At 32.4% G+C, this 19,376-nt stretch overlaps 2 protein-coding genes across 4 annotated transcripts; one reads left to right on the top strand and one right to left on the bottom strand.

Moving 5' to 3' along the window:
* Positions 1-9,595, top strand: LOC111299860 (putative LRR receptor-like serine/threonine-protein kinase At5g10290). 3 transcript variants are annotated; one of them, XM_022895348.2, is made up of 13 exons: positions 261-358; positions 1,695-1,745; positions 1,921-2,063; positions 2,781-2,913; positions 3,077-3,148; positions 4,514-4,657; positions 4,765-4,836; positions 5,026-5,091; positions 5,286-5,356; positions 5,482-5,625; positions 6,367-6,708; positions 7,420-7,814; positions 9,096-9,595. In XM_022895348.2, the coding sequence occupies exons 3-13, from the start codon at positions 1,997-1,999 to the stop codon at positions 9,408-9,410; spliced, it is 1,821 nt and encodes a 606-aa protein (XP_022751083.2). In that variant the 5' UTR covers positions 261-358; positions 1,695-1,745; positions 1,921-1,996; the 3' UTR covers positions 9,411-9,595. The 3 variants fall into 3 exon arrangements, with proteins under 3 accessions (XP_022751082.2, XP_022751084.2, XP_022751083.2); XM_022895347.2 differs by lacking the exon at positions 1,695-1,745 and having other exon boundaries at positions 1-358; XM_022895349.2 differs by lacking the exons at positions 1,695-1,745; positions 5,026-5,091 and having other exon boundaries at positions 218-358.
* A 3,777-nt stretch (positions 9,596-13,372) lies between these two features.
* Positions 13,373-15,867, bottom strand: LOC111299861 (uncharacterized). Its single transcript, XM_022895353.2, has 2 exons — positions 14,689-15,867; positions 13,373-13,509 (listed from the first exon to the last, which is right to left on the bottom strand). The coding sequence occupies exon 1, from the start codon at positions 15,784-15,786 to the stop codon at positions 14,689-14,691; it is 1,098 nt and encodes a 365-aa protein (XP_022751088.1). The 5' UTR covers positions 15,787-15,867; the 3' UTR covers positions 13,373-13,509.
* Positions 15,868-19,376: the final 3,509 nt, after the last annotated feature.

Below are 19,376 nucleotides of genomic sequence, written 5' to 3'. Positions count from 1 at the left end.
AGGGGATCCATTCCCTCATAGTCAGTTCAGAGTCACCCTCAGAAAGAAAGAGAGAGAAAGAGAGTGTAATAGAAGCCTTTTCATCCACAAAAAGTTGAAAAACTATAGAAAATAAGTGAGCAAATAAAGAGAAAAGAGCAAAAGCAAAAGGACAGAAGCTTCTCATTAGATTTTTGCTCTTTTTGAAAAACTCAAAACAAACATAATAATGTCTTCCCTTCATTAGCCAGCTCATTCCTTCCAACGTACCGATTAAAATAGACTCAAAGCTTGATTCTTTCGCTTTCAAGTCACATTATCTATCTGAAATGAAAAAACCCATCTTTTTTTCTTCTCCATTCTGATTCCTTTCTCAAAGGTATGCAGCTTTCTTCCTTACCCAAGTTGTGGGTTTTTGTTTTTGTTTTTATTTATTTTTCTTTTTCCTTTTGTTTTTCTTAAGATTCTAAGATTTGGGTTTTGTTCAGTTACTCTTTATTGTTTGCCTCTGTCAATTTTGGTTAAATTCATTGTTTTAGTGTGGGATTTTGAAAATCTTAGCTTTTCTCTCTTATTCACGGCAAATGTTTGGAGAAAAAATATTGATTTTTTTTTTTTTATGTTACTCGTTGTAGTTATTGATTTGAGAGTTGTTTCAGTTCTGCTAACCAATTAGCTGTACTTTCTTACCAACCGAAAAGAGGGATTTGGTTAGGCTCAAAGTTTCATCTTTTCCCTGTTTTTAATCCAAACATTGTTGTTTGAATTGGAATTGTCCTTGGTTAGTTTTGCATTTATTTGCCTGGTACTGAATGCTAAAAAATGCAATTACTACTCTGCTACCTGGAAAGGGCCCGTTTGAGTTTTGAGCTTATTGAGATGTTGTTTGGCTTTCTTTCTCTACAATAAAGGCCAGATTTGATGGAAAGTTGTTAGTTTTTCATTGACTTCTTACCATTTATTAATTCTAGTAGCTTCTTATTATAGCTGAAATCACAGTTTAGTGATTTTATGTTTTATTTCAATGTTCATGTAATTTTATAAAGATTCTTTTTATTTTTATGTAGGGCTGCACCCTAGCTTTATATTGGTCTGTCTGTTTCATGCATTTTAGCTCAAATTGGATCTTAAAAGAATTTATCATGCAAGAAAAGCAGACGTTTTACTTGCTCATAATAATGATTATGCAAAGTAGTCTCATGGTCCTTGGGGAATCCTCAGGTCATTAAACTGTTAATCCTGATGCTGTGGATATTGCTTTCCCCAGGCTCGTTCCTGTTAATTTTCTTTTTCATGCGATTCCCTCAGTTGTACCAAAAAAAAAAAAAAGAAAAAGGAAAAGGAAATGCAAAAATGAAGTGCTCTGTGAGACAAAGTAAAAGTATTGAGATGTTTTTCATTATAAAGCTTCTGGTCACCAGCCTAAATCTTACTGAAAATGATGATTGTGAAGTTTTATCAAAAATGTCACTGAAATGTAAGTCATAAACTAAAATGAAGTGAATTGCACGCCATGTCCTCCCACCCCCACCAAATTTTATAGAATCACTAGTAAATGCTGTAAAATTCCTGATGTGGGTCAAGAGCACAAGCGGTGGTGCTTGAAAGTTGCTAGTTTTCATTGTTTGATTGATTGTCCGTACATAAATCGTGTATATGGAACTCCTTTTTGTATTTTAAATTTCTCTCTTTAGCAATTATGTTGTTTGTGACAGAATATTGACCTTACTGCCAATGTTGCTCAGATTGAGGTGTAAGGGACATGGGTATGTTAAATTTCTCCTACACATATTCTCATGCCTTTTTGATGTGTCAGATATATGTTCGCCTTGGGTACTTCAGGAAAAAAGAAGGGTTGGAGAAACATAGCTGGCTAGATTTACTAATTATTTGTGTAATATGCCTCTTTATTTACAATTTGATGCCTGGATGATTTTGCAGAGATGGAAGTCACTTGTATGCTCATGAGAGATTTTGCATTTCATGGCATTGATCATTGGGGTTGACTTTGCTGAAGATGGAATTTTTTCTTGGTGGTCTTATATTTTCTTACTTGCTTTCTTTTGTATCTGCTGATTATCAAGGTACAGAGTTATTCTTGTTTGACATTTATTCATCAAACATGTATACATGCGCCTGTTGAAGCAAATATTCTCTGTATTTCACTTTGTTGGTAAATTTGATGATGGATATCATCCAGAATATGCATGCGTGCATCTCCTTTAATTTTTAATGGTAAAGTCAACTTATGATCTAATTAATTGTCGCATATCAATAACTACTTTGGAGTTTTGGGCCTTATTTGTGCCAAAGTGTTTAGATGTAAAGGAAAGATGTTCCTCAGCGGATAAGCTCAAATGGAAACACATTACAATGCCTGAAGCTTTTCTTCTTTGTCAATGAGATATACCTCCCTACTGTCTATCAATTGTTTTCAGTCACATGACTTTCGAGGCCTCTAGAGTTGGTTGCTTATTTGTTTTTTATCAAACTATATGACACTTCATTTCCTCTACTTAAATATTACTGAGTTGAGTTTTTGAGAAACATGGGCTGATTTGTTCCTGATATTCTATATAATAATGATGATAAGATATCATAACCTAACTTCTGTAGAGAGGCATGTAGAGATGCATGCATGAGTGCATGTGCATGTGGTGTAATGAGAATCAATTTCTTGATAATTTCATTTCCTTTTCTTCACAGTTATTGATCTTACACACTGATCCTTAGGCCTGGGCTAGCCAGACAGGTATTTGTTTGCTTAATTGGATTATGAATATGCATATCATCTGTTTCAGGAGATGCTTTATTTTCATTGAGGAGTTCACTCCATGCTTCAGATGATCAGTTGACAGATTGGAACAAAAATCAAGTTAACCCTTGCACTTGGTCAAATGTTATGTGTGATCCTAGTAATAATGTCATTTCTGTGTAAGTAATTGGTTTTCTTTATTTTTTTTTTCTCATTGACTATGGTGTGTAGTTACAAATGCATGACTACAATGAACTAATAATTCATGAAATATTATTTTTTTTCTTTACTTCTATGCAACATAAATATATAGTTATCCTTATATTGTCAATTTGCTTTCAGGACATTGTCATCCATGAACTTTTCTGGCACCTTGTCCCCCAAAATAGGTGTACTGGAGACTCTTTCATCGCTGTATGTATGGAGCATATTTGAGCAAACAATAAATTTCAATAATTTATGTTCTTGATGTATTGAATTTTGCTGAGGCCATTTTTCTTGATTTCCAAACAATGAATTTATGTATGTCTTACCTATAGTGATGAAAACTCTTTTCTTCATCATGATAATCATTAATCTGCACTTTAGGGTTAAATTATTTTCTTTCTCTGATATAATTTGTTAGTTCTTTGGGTGCCATGAATGGAGGCATTAAATGCATCACTATAAAGCATTATAGTTATTAGGAAAAATAAATAAATAAATAAATAAATAAAGGGAAGCAATCTAGCATCTCTGATTAGTTTGTCTAAACCAGTATTGATATGGCATTTTTAAAATGATTTACAGATATCTTTGGTACTTTTTAATCATCTTTAGTTTTTATTGTACAGGGGTGAAAGTTGTGTCCCCACCTTTTTTTCTTTATAAAGACTATTTGTTTTTTGGTTAGTACATATGCGAAGTAAGATGTCATTTTTCACTTCCTATTTTGTGGTAGTATCATGTGTAGTTTCCAGGAAAAGCCTAAATAGAATTCAGATCCCAAACTTGAAGATGCCTCGGAAGATACCATCACTGGTGTATAGTAATTGAAAAAATCTCAGAGATTTTCTGCTGAACTCCAGATTCAAATCCCTTTATTGCTAAGGGTTTGCAAATGCTCAGCTGAAGTTAACATTAAAAGCCTTATATTTCCAATTCTTGGGGTTGACAACAAAATCTCCTTGCTATTAAATAGTGTGTGAACTTTTCCTGTTTATCATTGTCATCCTTTCATGTTTAAAACCGTCTATTGATTTATATCATACAGCATTACTGGTCTTTATGTTATTCTTAGACGATGGGGCTGAAGAATCTCATTCCCTCATGAAATAATATGGATATGTTGGAGGCATTTGAAAATTCTGAGAAAATTAAGTAGCTTAATGAAGTTTACCAAAGAACATTGGTCTCAAATGGGGAAGAAAAGTAGTTACCTAGGATTGATGATTCTCTAGGACCATGATAGTGCTTTTCTATAGGGTGCAGACTGTGCTGCTGAATCTTTTACTGGAATTACTACGTAGCTTCATAATTTTTATGTCTATGGAGAAAAAATATATGATGCGTGTTGAGTGTGTAGTGGGTTGTATCTTCATGTTCTTGGGGAATCTTTATGGTAAAATGTTTATACACCAATATTGCAAGTTTCTGCTATTTCTGGTTTCATATTTGGTTCACTAGTATGTAATGTAAACAACTTTGTTGAATTGGTTATTTCAGTGTATGGTTCATTATAGCCTTGGGGTGAATCTTTTGTGATTATATATTTATGTATTATGTGTGTTCATCATGCAGTACGTTGAAAGGAAATGGTATAACTGGTGAGATACCAAAAGAGTTAGGGAACTTGTCAAGCTTGACCAGCTTGGATTTGGAAAATAATCGTTTAACTGGAGAAATACCTTCTTCCTTCGGTAATCTTAAAAATCTTCAGTTCTTGTAAGTAATACCCTTTGTATAATATTGAGATTTTTATTTGTTTTTATGTATTTTGCATCATCTCGTAACTTATTCATAGAAAGGCATTCCTTCTTTTATTCAAACAGGACTCTGAGTAATAACAATCTCACTGGGACTGTCCCTCAGTCAATTTCAGATCTTCCAAAGTTGGTCACTCTGTAAGTATATATTCAATCCAGAATGATATCTGAATTTGTGGGAAAGCACTTAATTGACTAAGTCTTGAGTTTTGAATGAACCGGTCCATGTGTTCCCTGTTTGTAAAGTTTTTAACTTGAACATATGAGGAGTTGTTTCTCTTTACACTTTTTAAAGTTATTGATGGTATGGTTGAACTGTTTTTGTAGCCTGCTTGATTTGAATGATCTTAGCAGTCAAGTTCCAGATCATTTGTTCCGCATTCCAATTTACAAGTATGGTTATCTTTGATTAGTTTTATCATTTCCTATTTTAATACAAAGAAATAAAAAAGTATTATAAACAGTTCACTTATTTTGATATCTGTTTATTTACCTCCTTTCTCTCTCTTCAACAGCGTGCATGCTCACCCAATACACAAATATTTATCCACTGTGAACGTAACCTGACATAACTTTCTTTGTTTCAGTTTTACAGGAAACAGGTTAAATTGTGGTGAAAATTTTCCTCACCCTTGTGCATCAAACGGAAATGATTCAGGTAATTGGATTAACTATTTTGACCGCATCACATTGTTTTACAATGTTAAATGGTTTCAAAGACACAACTGTTAAATTTGCACCATAATTTGACCAACTATCTTTGAGATTTCTCTTTGCTTGCAGGATCTTCGCAGAAGCCAAAGGTTGGAATTATTGTTGGAATTGTTGGGGGATTTATAATTCTTATTCTTTTTGGTGGCTTGCTGTTTTTCCTGTGCAAGTGTAGACAGAAAGGCTACAGGGGCGAAGTATTTGTTGATGTTGCAGGTTACTGCTACCTTTCAATTATGAGTATTTCCGAATGGCAACCAGTGGCTGATGATTTTTCTGTCTATTTTAAAAGTTTTTCTCTTGTTTACTTTATTTAATTTTTTAGTCTTGTTTCCTCACCGGGGGATCAAACAATTTCTCCATCTATAGGGTGATTTGTATTACAGATCATGGTTAACTTAATCTGCCTCTATAGTTTTAGGCCAGTAAAATTATATGTTAAAGGGTTAATCTTAGTTCAGTAAGGGAATAATGAAAATGTCAGCTATGTACTTGGCAGAATTTTGTGTTTCATTCATAAATTTTCTTGCCATTAAAATTAATAACAGACTGGGTGGCTTGCATAACATCAATCAGAACTGACCTAAATCTGAATCAAGTTTGCTGTTTTTGAGAAATAGTCACACTTAATGTTGAAGGAGATGAAAACATTTTGAACTACAAGTAGGTGCCTTAAATAATATGTTAACTCGGTAACAATTAAACTCTGATGAAATCTCAGATAAGTTATGACAACAAAATCTGAAATTTGAAATTACTTAAATTTTTGTTTAGAAGTTGGTAGATATTGCTTTGTGAAACTCAAATCTGATTTTCTTGGTTGTCTACTGTTTATAAAGGCCATATGCGTTTTACTCTACTGTGCTTTTGAATCAATTTTCATTGTAATTAAAGGATGAATTATACATAATATGTTGGTAGATTTGTTTTGAAACCCCTTAAATTTGCGTTGGTCAGGTGAAGTTGACCGAAGAATTGCTTTTGGTCAATTAAAAAGGTTTTTATGGAGGGAATTGCAGTTGGCTACTGATAACTTCAGTGAAAAGAATATCCTTGGACAGGGAGGTTTTGGAAAGGTTTATAAAGGTGTGCTTTCAGATAACACAAAAGTTGCAGTTAAGAGATTAATGGATTTTGAAAGTCCTGGAGGAGAGGCAGCTTTTCAACGTGAAGTTGAGATGATAAGTGTAGCTGTTCATAGGAATCTGTTACGGCTGATTGGCTTTTGCACAACACCAACAGAACGCCTTTTGGTCTATCCATTTATGCCGAATTTAAGTGTGGCCTATTGTCTTCGAGGTACTGCTTTGAGAATTTATTCAGCATGACTTTTATTACATATTTTAACTCTTGATCTTGAGTTTCTAAAGAAACATGGTGTATATTTACTGCATGTGATAGATGCAAATCTGAGCTCTTCTATTGTGAGCTCATTTAAAGCAAATATAGAAGATATTGATGCAAGTATGAGCTCTTCTATTGTGAGCTCATTTACAGTAAATATGGAAGATATTCAAACTTTTCATCTTTGCCTTTCTGCATCATTCTCTTTCATATAATATTCAAACTTTAAATTTTTCCTTCAACGACACTTGCCCAGACTTCTTGTTTTTGTAGATAACTGCATTTGGGATTCAATTAACTATTAGCGGTTGTAGACTACATGAATGTAAGAATGTGAGGGAGAAAATTTTAATTTATTGTCATTCTTAAAGCAAAGCTTGTGCTAAAACCAAACAACGATTTTCTGCTCCCTGTGAATGTGATAACACAACTAGAACCTGCTTTGGTATATATGCTACTTTAGGTGCAGACAATTATTAAGTGATTTTGGAACTTTAATGGGAATCATTGATGGAATATTTCAATCTGCTTAACATGTCTAAATGTCTTTTGAAAATTTCTACAATTTACTGGGTTATTTTTATTTAATTTTATTATTTTTTAAAGCATTCAGTTCTTTTAGGGACCTTGAATATAATGTCTGACTAATATCTGTAACTGCTGCAGAACTCAAACCTGGTGAACCTGTTTTAGATTGGCCTACAAGAAAAAGAATAGCCCTAGGTTCAGCACGTGGGCTGGAATACCTTCATGAACATTGCAATCCTAAGATCATTCATCGGGATGTGAAGGCAGCTAATGTATTATTGGATGAAGACTTTGAAGCAGTTGTTGGTGACTTTGGCCTTGCAAAGTTGGTGGATGTAAGGAAAACAAATGTTACAACTCAAGTTCGTGGAACAATGGGTCACATAGCACCTGAGTACTTGTCCACTGGAAAGTCATCAGAAAGGACTGATGTCTTTGGTTATGGGATTATGCTTCTAGAGCTTGTAACAGGTCAACGTGCAATTGATTTTTCACGCTTGGAAGATGAAGATGATGTTTTGCTGCTTGATCATGTAAGATAGCTCCAATCTCTAACTGTGTTGGCTTTTGCATGTGTCTTTTGCTCTTTCTCCTTTCCTCCTGCTTTCTTACATGCTTGTGTGAGGTGCAAGGTATGCATTTGGCAATGCTTCCAACATAAGTCCAAGTAGTAGTATATGCTGTTTTTAGGTCATATGCTGCATTCAATGAGCTTATTCACACAGAGACTACAAGTTTTTAATGTGTTGAATACATGCACAACCTCCCATGTATATGTTACTATGACAAATACCCATTAAGCAAACAGAATAAAAAATAATCAAACACAAACTCTTTTCTTGTGGAAAGATTCCACGACTTTCAACTAACAAACTTTCAAAATTACAATCACTAATTCACCCTCATAACTCTCTTACAATCTACCCAAAACCCATTACACCCTCAGAACTCTCTCACAATCTCCTAAGCTGTTTGTCAACTCTCTAAAACATGCACTTAATCCTAGGCATAAGCACATATTTATAGGCATTCAAAAAATCCTAAACTTGTCTACCAAGGAAAAAATTAATCACCAAGCAATTTTACCAAGGTAAACATAATCAAAATTTGAGGTAAAAATCCTTATCTATCATCAAAGGTGATAAACATCCATACCTATATAAATATTGCAGCCATTTTACTTTATTGCTGCTGAATGTTGGTTTCTCTTAACTTCCTCTAGTGAGCATGCTTGTATTGTTTATTTGGAGTTTGCAGATGCCTTATTTCACCTTATGATCATGTGTATTAGGAACTCTTCTGAGGAAGGAACTTTAACTTGGTCTTTATATCTGTTAATGGCCATGATTGCTTAATTCTGTCAAAGCTGATTTAGCATTACATATTGGTATAGGCATGTATTTGAAAAGGATGGATGGGCTTGGTGGTTTAATTCTAAACTCTTGACAGGACTGGAAAAGAAAATGGTGTACTTTATGGGATGCCTGTTCTTATTGTCATGGTGGAGTTTAATTAGATTTGTTGCACTTTTAGAAAGGCTACTAAAGCTGAGTCTTAACCTATATTAAGCAAGCAATGTAAAACAAGGGTATGTATTGCTTGCCATATCGAGTTCCTGTTGCGTTGATCTGGAACAATGAAGGACATATCTTTAGGCTACATTTTACCATTAAAAATTGTGCGTTTGATCTTTGGAGATGAAATGATAATTGTTTGGTTTGCAAATACATGCTGTGTCTTGATTGCATTATTCAAGTCTTGCACCATTTTGGCTTTTTACTCACTGGCCGGGTTACTCCTTGATTGTTATGAAGGTCAAGAAGCTGGAAAGGGAGAAAAAGCTGCATGCTATCGTAGATTGTAATCTTAATGAGAATTACAACATCCAAGAGGTGGAGGCAATGATCCAAGTTGCATTGCTTTGTACCCAAGCATCACCAGAGGACCGTCCAGCTATGTCGGAAGTGGTGAGGATGCTGGAAGGAGAGGGACTGGCAGAGAGGTGGGAAGAATGGCAGCATGTTGAAGTTACACGAAGGCAAGAGTATGAAAGACTGCAACGGAGATTTGACTGGGGAGAAGATTCATTATATAACCAGGAGGCAATCGAGTTATCTGGTGGGAGATGACGAGGTAAAGAATTTCCTTGCTTGTTAAAACCATGTTCCATCCTAGTTTGTATGAGTTGGTAAGCTCATTAATGCTTTATTTGGTGAGCAAAATTTTTTAATTTAAGCAGTGATAGGATTTGGTCATCAACTCTTCTTTTCTACATATTTTATTCAAGATTTCTTTTTTCCTTTTCTTTTTTTTTTTGGGATTGCAATTTCATTTATTATTCTCTGGTGGTTTGATGTAAAAGTATAATTTCCTTTATTATTTTTCAGTTTTAAATTTGTAAACCCGAGCATATATATATAAAATATTGAAAAAAAAAAGAAAAAAGAAGAAAAGAAACACATGCACCTTATGCCTAAGACAAGCCCTACTGCAGTACCAAAATGAAAATGAAAAACAAGCCTATGAACATGGAACACATGTTCATGAACAAAGTTTTTGTTATAGCAGGCCTGCACAACTTTAAAAAGATTTTGACATTCGACAATATAATATATATAATCATATGAAAAATTACATTAATTAGGTTTGTTAAAACTTTGTACACAAGTTTAAAGCAATTAGTATGGCATGCTCAAGAGGAATAGGTTTCCACTCCTGAAACGTGAAGCATGTTAGGCAAGAAGCTAATATGGCAGCAGATCTTTTAGCAAAATCTGCTCCTGTACGGGATTGGAGAATGCCCTGAATGTCAATCATCAAATGTAAGAGTGTATCATCATAAAATATCAAAAAAGGAAAATATCCAACATCTTTTATAACATATCAAAAATGGAATTTGAAACAAGGCATAACATGCTTCTATCGAGAGAAAAAAAAAAAAGAAAGAGAAGATGTATGTTCATCCAGAAGGCCAGAACAAAGTGCAGCACTTGACATAGGAAAGGCATAGGAAAGGTGCAGGGTACGCAGTGATTGCCACTGGATGCTAAATTCTAATAGCTTCGACAAATATATGTTATTATACTCGCTATAGGTGCGGTTCATTAGGAGCAGACAGGCTAGCTTTTTCACTTGCATGTGCCTGTTCCTGGAGATGAAAGCGATTTGGGACAGGCTGTTATATATAATTAGCATATAGCCGGGACCAAAAGAGTGGATCATTGCAATAGATTTAACAAGTGAAGCTAACTTGCTGGATTGGGGTATCCGTAAAAAGATGTTTAAAAGCACTGGAGATAAGATTAGCAAGTTTAAAGTGGAAAGACCGGTGTAGTATCTGTTGATGAGAAGCAGAAAAGGATGCTTTAGTCACTTTAACGTGTTCTCTATAGATATGATTGCACTCAATCTCTCATCGCACTAAAGGTTCATTTAGATTTTTAGATGGTCTTGAACTGAAATTGATTTTTGTAAAATTAAAAACAACGATGATGATGAAATTAAAATAAAATTAAATACTCTAATGTGATATTAAAATTAATTATAAAAGTAAATATTTGAATGAAAATTCAATGATAATAATGAGATTTTTCATTTTTTCACTAAAGCAATCCACTGCCCTTGTAATGCATTTGACTGTCCTCGGTTTAGTTGTTCACTAGACCTTTCTCTTTTGACTGAAGGATGATCGGATGTAACTGCTGGATACCATCCAAATGCAACCCACGGTTCAATAAGACCCAAAAGAAGGCTGGATTCCACTGCGAGGGAGGTGTCAATCGTAGTAATTGAGAAAGAAATAAATAGGATATTTTTAAATTGTTTGAGTAAGATTTCGTGATTTGTATATTTATATAATGTAAAATAATAAATTTTATATATTCATATCATATTTTATATAAAAATTATATATTATAATTTATATAGATATAAAAATATAAAATATAATTTTTTTATTTTATTAAATTTATATATAATTATTATTATAATTTAAAATTTTATTATTTTATTTTTATATCATATTTATATAATATTATCGTATTATATTTTAAATTAACAAAAAAATAATTCAAGAAATTTGTTTGCATTAGAAACAAAAGGACAAAAGTCATATGCAAACATCATAACTGCAAAATTGAAGCGTTCTGGTACAATTGCTTCTCCTAAATTCTTTTGTCAGTCAGATATTCCCACTTCGATCAGTATTATGATCGTCAACGCCAGCATCTGGCTTAGCAAATTGATATTCGGACGGAGAGGTTCCTCTCCTTCTTCATCAGCAAGTAAATGGGCTGGAGGCAAGTCCAAGTCCTGTTCCCATTCTTCAATATCCATGCCCCATTCAAGATAGTCGGCTCCTGACATTGCCAAAGCTTCTATTGAAACTGACATGATTAATTTACGATGAAAGTCGTGCTTTCAGATTTATACTTGCAAAAGGAACAAAATAGTGTAGATTGTTAGAGAATGGAGAACGGCTACAATCTTATGTATTTATAGTAAGAGCAACTAAAAACAAGTATGCATTTATGTTATGCACATGATCCATGATAGGAAGAAGGTAAATGCAGACTTCTAAAATTTCACGAGTAGCATAAAAATCACATGCCGATTTCTCTTCAATTCTCAATATTGGTTTCCTTTGGGGGAGTTCGTCAGATTATAGTTGTTTAAAAGCAATAGTCTCGTGATTATATATAGGTAGTTTTCTGTTAACTAAAGGCATGACGCAAGCTTGTTAGCTGACATATGTATTCGTCATGGCTGAAGTAATTAAGCTATGATGATGTGACCTTTTACCTTAGAGAAGAAAAAGAAATATGTTGAAAAGATTTTAGAATCATATAACAATATCTAAGGAAGAAATTAAATCAGGTTACTAATAGATATTTTTGTCACTAATCAAATGGTAAAGTTAGAACTTATTTATACGAGGATTTTGGTTTTGAACGTGATGGATCCATATTTAATAGATATATGTTTATATTAACAGAGTGTTTAGAGCTTTGGCTAACAGCTTCATCGTTAAAGAAGTCAAGAATATTCAGAAAGTTATAACGAAGTTGGTTAAACCAAATTGATATATGATCTTGAGTTCTTTAATTTATTTTGTGTTATATTGAAATTTATGGAGTAAAGCATATGGAAAGCAAATCTTCAACAAGATTACAACCAATATTATTTTAAACTAATGACGGTTTCAAAGTGATTACGATACAGCCATCCACATGGGTTTCTCCTGATGGTAAATTGGCTGGCTTGCGATGGACGAAAACACAAACATCTTGAGTTCGGTTCCCCATACAAATAATTTTTTACTCAAAAGTGATATTTGTATTTTAAGTTGTAATGCAAATATCTAAACCTTATCTTTTCATTAAAAAACTAGTATCTCTTATAGCCTCTTCCAATAACGAATTCAGTACATTTAAAAGAGTTTTTAATAATCATGTGTCGTAAATTCAATACTTTTTGATATATTTTAAAAAAACCTTGTGTAATAATTCAGTATCTTCGGATGTATCTTTTTATTATCTTGTGTTTACAATTCAATACCTTTCCATGTATTTATATAATCTTGTGTAATAAATTTAGTACTTTTCTATGTATTGTTTATAACCTTGTTCAGTAAATTCATTTTTTTATGTATTTTTTTACAACCTTTTGTAATAAATTTAGTATTTTTTTTAATGTATCCTCCATTTACGAATCTTCAATGGACTCGCGAGGATTATATACGCAGTTTACAAATTACAACAACTTTCTCTGCATAGCCTTGCAGGAGTCATCCTTTGTCATAATTAAAAGAAACGTAAAATCAGCTCAAGAATGAATGAAGAAAAGAAAAATCGTGCCGCTTCAATTTATTTATTTATTGTTTTGGAGGGGGGGGGGGGGGGTAAATCAGCAAGCAACTTCATCTATGTTCTATCAGAAATCAAAACTTGCTCAGTGTTAATTGACCCTTGGAACTGTTGGTTGAAACAATGTGGCATTACAGATTGAATCAAACTTAAATTTGGCTCCCCCGAAAACAAATTTGTGCAGCAGAGCACATTGAACCAAGGACTCTCCTTATTTTCCCCAGGAGGAAAAAGACAGAAGGAAAACCTTATCCCCTTGGGAGGCTAAGACCTATGGCAGTTCCCATCATCTAAGACAAGAGGGACGCATACTCTGAAATTTCCCAGAGCCACATTGTATTCTCAGCCAACCATCTCAAGATAACTGTCATACATTTAGGAGTTCAGATGTAACCTTAGTTGAAACCAACAAAATAGAAGCGAAGCAGGACACGATTAATGATGATAATAATAATAACTTGAAATTCTTAAGAAAAATACGAAAAATCGGGTAAAGAGATGGGGAAACAGAAAGAATCGAAACACCAAACAGAAAGTTTGAAAACATTAATAGTTTGTTCATAGGAACCAGTAAAGCATAGACCAAGCAGCAGCATTCCATCAATTATAGCATATAATAAATAATATGGCTACAATGAGAAGCACTATGGGAACCATTAATCCAACAAAACTTCTGGCAAGAACTAAACCATGAGATTAAGACCACTCTTAAACGGTTAGAAACCCCATGTAGAAAGAGCTTATTTCAGTAATTGTACCAAGGATTTAAATCATTAGAAAACTCAGAAACCTGTGTAGCTCTTTTTTGGACCACCTTTTACCCAACTGAACTATGCATGAATCCCAAAATTGTCCGATACAAGCATCTGTTTCATAAGATCTAAAGAAACCAGATCCTTTCTAATGAGTTTAAATCATGTAATCACCGGTTGCTCAAAGCAGTTCAAAAACAATTTCATTCATTATATTTGGCTTGTAGACAGAGAATCCACTAAGCATCCGGCTAAAAGGAAAAAAAAAAAAAAAACTAGCAAATAGATCGTGAAACTCATAGACCTAATACTTCTTTTGCCCAATCCATATGGTTTACAAAGTTAGACAACTAGTGGTGAGTGGTGACATAAGAGCACTAACATAATTCTACAACTGTAATTTGATGCCTTTAGCTCACCAATCATTCATTTACTTGTTCTTAGTATATAAGGTCAAATTGAACCTTCTCACCAGTACAGTTTTCCGTATGCACCAAGTATATCAACCACATTAAAATAATCTATGTCAAAAGCAGATAAAATCTATAACATTCAACCTGCACATGGTAACATGAATGAAACTATATTTATCCACAATACTCACATTAATCAAAGCATAACCCAACCTTTATTTCTGCAAGTAAAAGAACACTAGGAAGAACATGCTATTGTAACAAGAAGTTATTATGATTTACAACAGAGATTATTGAAAAATTAATACCTACACTCTTATTACAAAGAATTCCAACAAACAAGTACATGAAGCTAAAAGAAAAAAGAAATAGTATTACCTAAATCATACCCTTCTCGAAATGATACAAGCCACCATGAGACGGTCCCAACACATCTTGCAAACAGTAATTCTCGAAAGACCCAAACCCATCAAGCAACCCATCAAAGAACCCATCTTCCAAACACCCTTCCTTCTCCATCAGCTCCTCTTGCTTTTCCTCATCTTCCTCCATTGCTACCACTCCTTTCAACTTCCGATCCTCCTCCTCTTCTTCCACCACTGCTGGCATATGTCCTTCGAACAACGACACGTGTCTGAAAAGCTTATCTTTCCTAGAAAAAGTATTCCCACAACTACACTTCCACTTCTTACCCTCTTCCCCACCGCCACAATGCTTCAAATGGCTCTTCAAATCAGCCAAAACCGAAAAACTCTTCTTGTGACACCTATTACAACCATACATTTTCGGACAATGACTTCTCCTAAAATGATTTCTGACACAAATCACCGATTTCAAAGGCCTAAACTTTTCATGTTTCTTGTTCCTATTACATCCATCATAAGGGCACGAAAACCTGGTTTTCCGACCCGAATTCTTCACTTCCCATTTATTCTCTGGTTTTTTCGCTAAAGCCTCGGGAGTTTTATACTGATTCCCGTGAGCCCTCATATGCATCCGTAAATTCGCGTCCCTTTTGAACCCTTTCCCGCAAATTTCGCAGAAATGTAAATGTTCAGACAGCAACTCGACCGCGTCTAACTCAATTATCTCGGACTCTCCTTCATCGTAATCGTCGAACTCGGGTTTCGGCTCTGTAGTCGGGTTCGGGATCGAAGTCGAATTCGGGATCGGATTCGGATAATGGCCTATTTGGGCGCAAGAGAGGAGGGCGGCGCCGTTGACGATAATTTGTTGGACGGCGGAGGCGATTTCGGAGGAGACGAGGTCCATCTGATCTTTGGAGATCAAAGTGTTGGTGTTGACTGAGTGAGATAGGAAGAGTTGTAAGGAATCCATTCTCGTTTTGACAGTTGATAGGTTTAGGAGTGGGACAAGTGGATCCGCATAAGCGATCGGATCTTGTCGCCAGAGAGAGGCTCCTCCGCTGTTGGGATATTCCGGTGATACACGAAAAGGTTCTCCGGGATTCGACATTTTTTTGGACGAACTGAAGTTAAGCTTTTTTTTTTTTGCCCACCAAAACTGAAGCAAAGTCAGATAAGCTTAAAAGAGTAAGAGGCTTTTGTCTATAATTTGTCTCTGAAAAAGACGGAAGAGCAAGTTTGAAGTTGAAACACTCAAAATGTACGCTGAGATTGACACGTAGGTTTAAGATTACATCTTGGCCGTTTAATATTGGTGTGGCTGTGTGGCGGCAGTGGGCGAGGGGAACTACTGGGCCAGGGTTGGAATTGGACATCATTTTTCCTTTTCCTGGACCTAAGTTTATTTAATTTTTGTTTTTTTTATATGAATATTTTATGTAAATAATTATTAGCCTTTGACTTACGAAAGGTGTGAATTATTTTATAACGTATTTACACGTAGTTTAAATATGAAATAAAAGTTATGTGCATATTTTATAAAAAATGTTTTATGATAATTTTAAATAAATTTTTAATTTTCTATTGAAATAATCATAATAATCTTATCTTTAGATAAAAATATAAATTATTTAATATAAATAAATTTAATTTTTAAGGTTTACAATCTTTTTAAATTTTAAATAATAAAATTATTTGATAAATAACTATAATTAAAAAATTATAATATAAATTATCTATATAAAATTACATATAAATAAATTTTATCAAATAATTATTTATTATATAGTATAATATTATATATTATATGATTGAAATAAACTAATAAGAATAATATTTTTGTAAAAAAAGTCATGCATAAAATTATAAAATAAATCGGTACGTCACCAGCCATTAGTCTCAGCTAATAAAAGAGGGGTTAAACAGGCTGGTGGTACAGAGAAAATATTAAAATAAAGCAAGTGTGGCTAAATTCAAAGATAGGTAGCTGTCCCATTCACTTTATCGCCTGGCAGGGCATCAACATTGCGGTTTCCCTCGCGGAGTACATGTTCATCGTCATTTGCTGGAAACTCCTCAGAAAATGGTTCGAGTATGGGCGATTGGCAATGGCAGCAGAATGGGCTTTGGTCCTTCCAATTTTTTTAAAACCCTTGTAATATGTATATATATATATATATATATATTAAAATACATTTAAATTGGGTCTAAATTAAAATTGTTAATTTTATTTTTTTCATAATTTAATTTTATGTATCTAAATTTAAAAAATATTCAAATGAAACTGATATTTGTCTCTTTATTATATCAAATAATTAGTATTTGTTAATTTTTAAAATTAAGAAATTTATATCAAATTTTAAATCATAATCATTTGAACATAATAAAAATTAAATTAAATTATTAATTTTTTAACAAAATTTTAACATTTCAATTAAGTACCGAAAATGTTTTTTTACCTGAAGCTTAAAGACTTTTGGAAAAGAAAATTTGCAAATTTCGAGGATTGAATCAAGCTTTGTAGAAATTTATTTCTTAAAAAAATTAAATAAATCATTCGAATTAAACCTTAGATTTTCCTTTCCTTTTAACTTATTACAACTTCCTCTTTCTGTGTCACTTTTCATTTTCATTTTTACTTTAGAATTTTATTTTATGTTGTTGTAATAATTTTTTAAAAAAATAATAAAATTGCTTTACAAAAAATAACAAAAATAAATCATAACTTTTAATCTTAAAATTTTATCTTTTAAAAATATATTTCTTTTCTTATTTTGATAAAATATTTAATAATTAATTTATTTGTACCTCCTTTTTATTTCAATTTTTAATAACCAAAAATATTTAGAAAGTTTTCATAATTCATTGATAGATTGTGTAAGTAAAAATTTAACTGTTAATTATAAATATTGTTATTATTAAAAAATAATGTCTACATATAGAAATATATACATATATACGGGACGGCATCAAGTTACATTAAAAAATTTTTATATTTTTTTAATAATTGATTTTAACTTATCTAATAGATAAATGAGATAAGTAAAAAAAAAATTAATTTCATCTTTTGAATTTATTAAAATTAATAATTAAAAAAATATACAATTAAAAAATTTTATACTAATATAATTTGAATTTTTTCCTTATAAACATATATATAATTAATATGATAAATAAATTTTTAGAAAAAATAAAATAAAATATATTTATTATATATATATATTATTAGTTGATCTTTTCAAAATTAAATATTAAGATCCGTCACTTAACTTAAATTTTTTGAGTTACAGATAAAACTGATCAAAGCTGTGGCATCTAATTCGATTTCCAAATTTATAGTCCCAGCCTGGCTAGCAAGTTAAAGGTGATCTCCAAGTGGCCATAGTTCGGCCGCAACGCATCTGGCTTTAAGGTTTGCCTGGATGAGCCTGACACACGCTGCCTTTCTAAAACTGCCCTGCTTCCGGCTTTACTGGGTTGCCAAAAGAAGAAGAATCGTTTGTGTTAAGCTTGTGCCATCCATGAGGTGGTGGGTCCCACTGAACCCTAAAAGAGGGAGGCAAGGTGCTTCTTTTAATTAATAGTAATAATTGAGTGGAAGAAAAGAGCAACTCAGCAACAGATCTCTTTTGGCTTCTACTGATTGCTGCTTAGTAAGTGGTTCTTTTTTTTTTTTTTTTTTTTTTTTTTTCATTTGTTAAAATATTTTATTGAAAAAAAATTACTTATTTATGGAATAATACATTGACTTTTTCTTTTTGTTTTTTTAATTCAAGTCATGATCAATTATAAGTGGAAAGTGAAACAAAATTAAATATATTTTTTAAAAAAATTATTTTATATATAGATAAAAAAATTTATAATGATTTTACATGTTTATTAAAACTTTTATTATCATATATTAAATAATAATTTTTTAAAATAATTTTTCATGTCTCAATAAAAATATTAGAACATCTTCGATGACTACAAGAAATATGCATTCATTAATATATATCAAATACTTGCAAAAGTTTAGCTCAATTTGTAGGCTTAGCTTTTAAACATAAAATGATAGATGTATCCATTATTATTAATAAGAAAACTAGAGTCAATATCAAAGTTTAATTTATATAGCTTTGGTATATGATTGTACAAGAAACTATAATTGACTTTTTTTTTTCCATGACAAATATATTTGTGGTTCAAAAGCTTTTAAGTACAAATGATTACATGGAGCTATTACTTTATATTAGAATATAGTTTTTATTTAAATTATATCATATAATTACATTATTAAAAAAATTAATTGTTTATTATACATTATACATATAATAGATACTAAATTATTAATTTTTTTAATAATATATATAAATAAAAAATATATGCGGATATGAACTAATAGTTTCATTTATTTATGTTATCTACAATTTATTCAGCCATTAGACTAACAAAAGTGTTGTGATTGTGAATTAAAAAAAAAAAACAAAGAGAAGCGTTTGCCCACTTTATTAATATAAAAAGAAAATATTGAGTAAACCAAGTAATTGGGAACCTTGTGGAGAACTGAGTGCAGTTGAAACCATCAAAATTGGGTTTGCCATGTTAATGGGAGACACAGACAGCTTGGTCTGGCAGACTAGCACACCGTTTCATAGAGGAAATTAGCGTGAATGACGCCAGGGATTACCACTGAAAATGCGAATAATTGAGCCAAGCCGA

The sequence above is a fragment of the Durio zibethinus genome, chromosome 18, assembly GCF_047325235.1.
Source record: "Durio zibethinus cultivar Kanyao isolate XHJ-2024 chromosome 18, ASM4732523v1, whole genome shotgun sequence".
Classification (NCBI taxonomy): Eukaryota; Viridiplantae; Streptophyta; class Magnoliopsida; order Malvales; family Malvaceae; genus Durio; species Durio zibethinus.
This window is presented reverse-complemented; position numbering and strand designations above follow the sequence as displayed.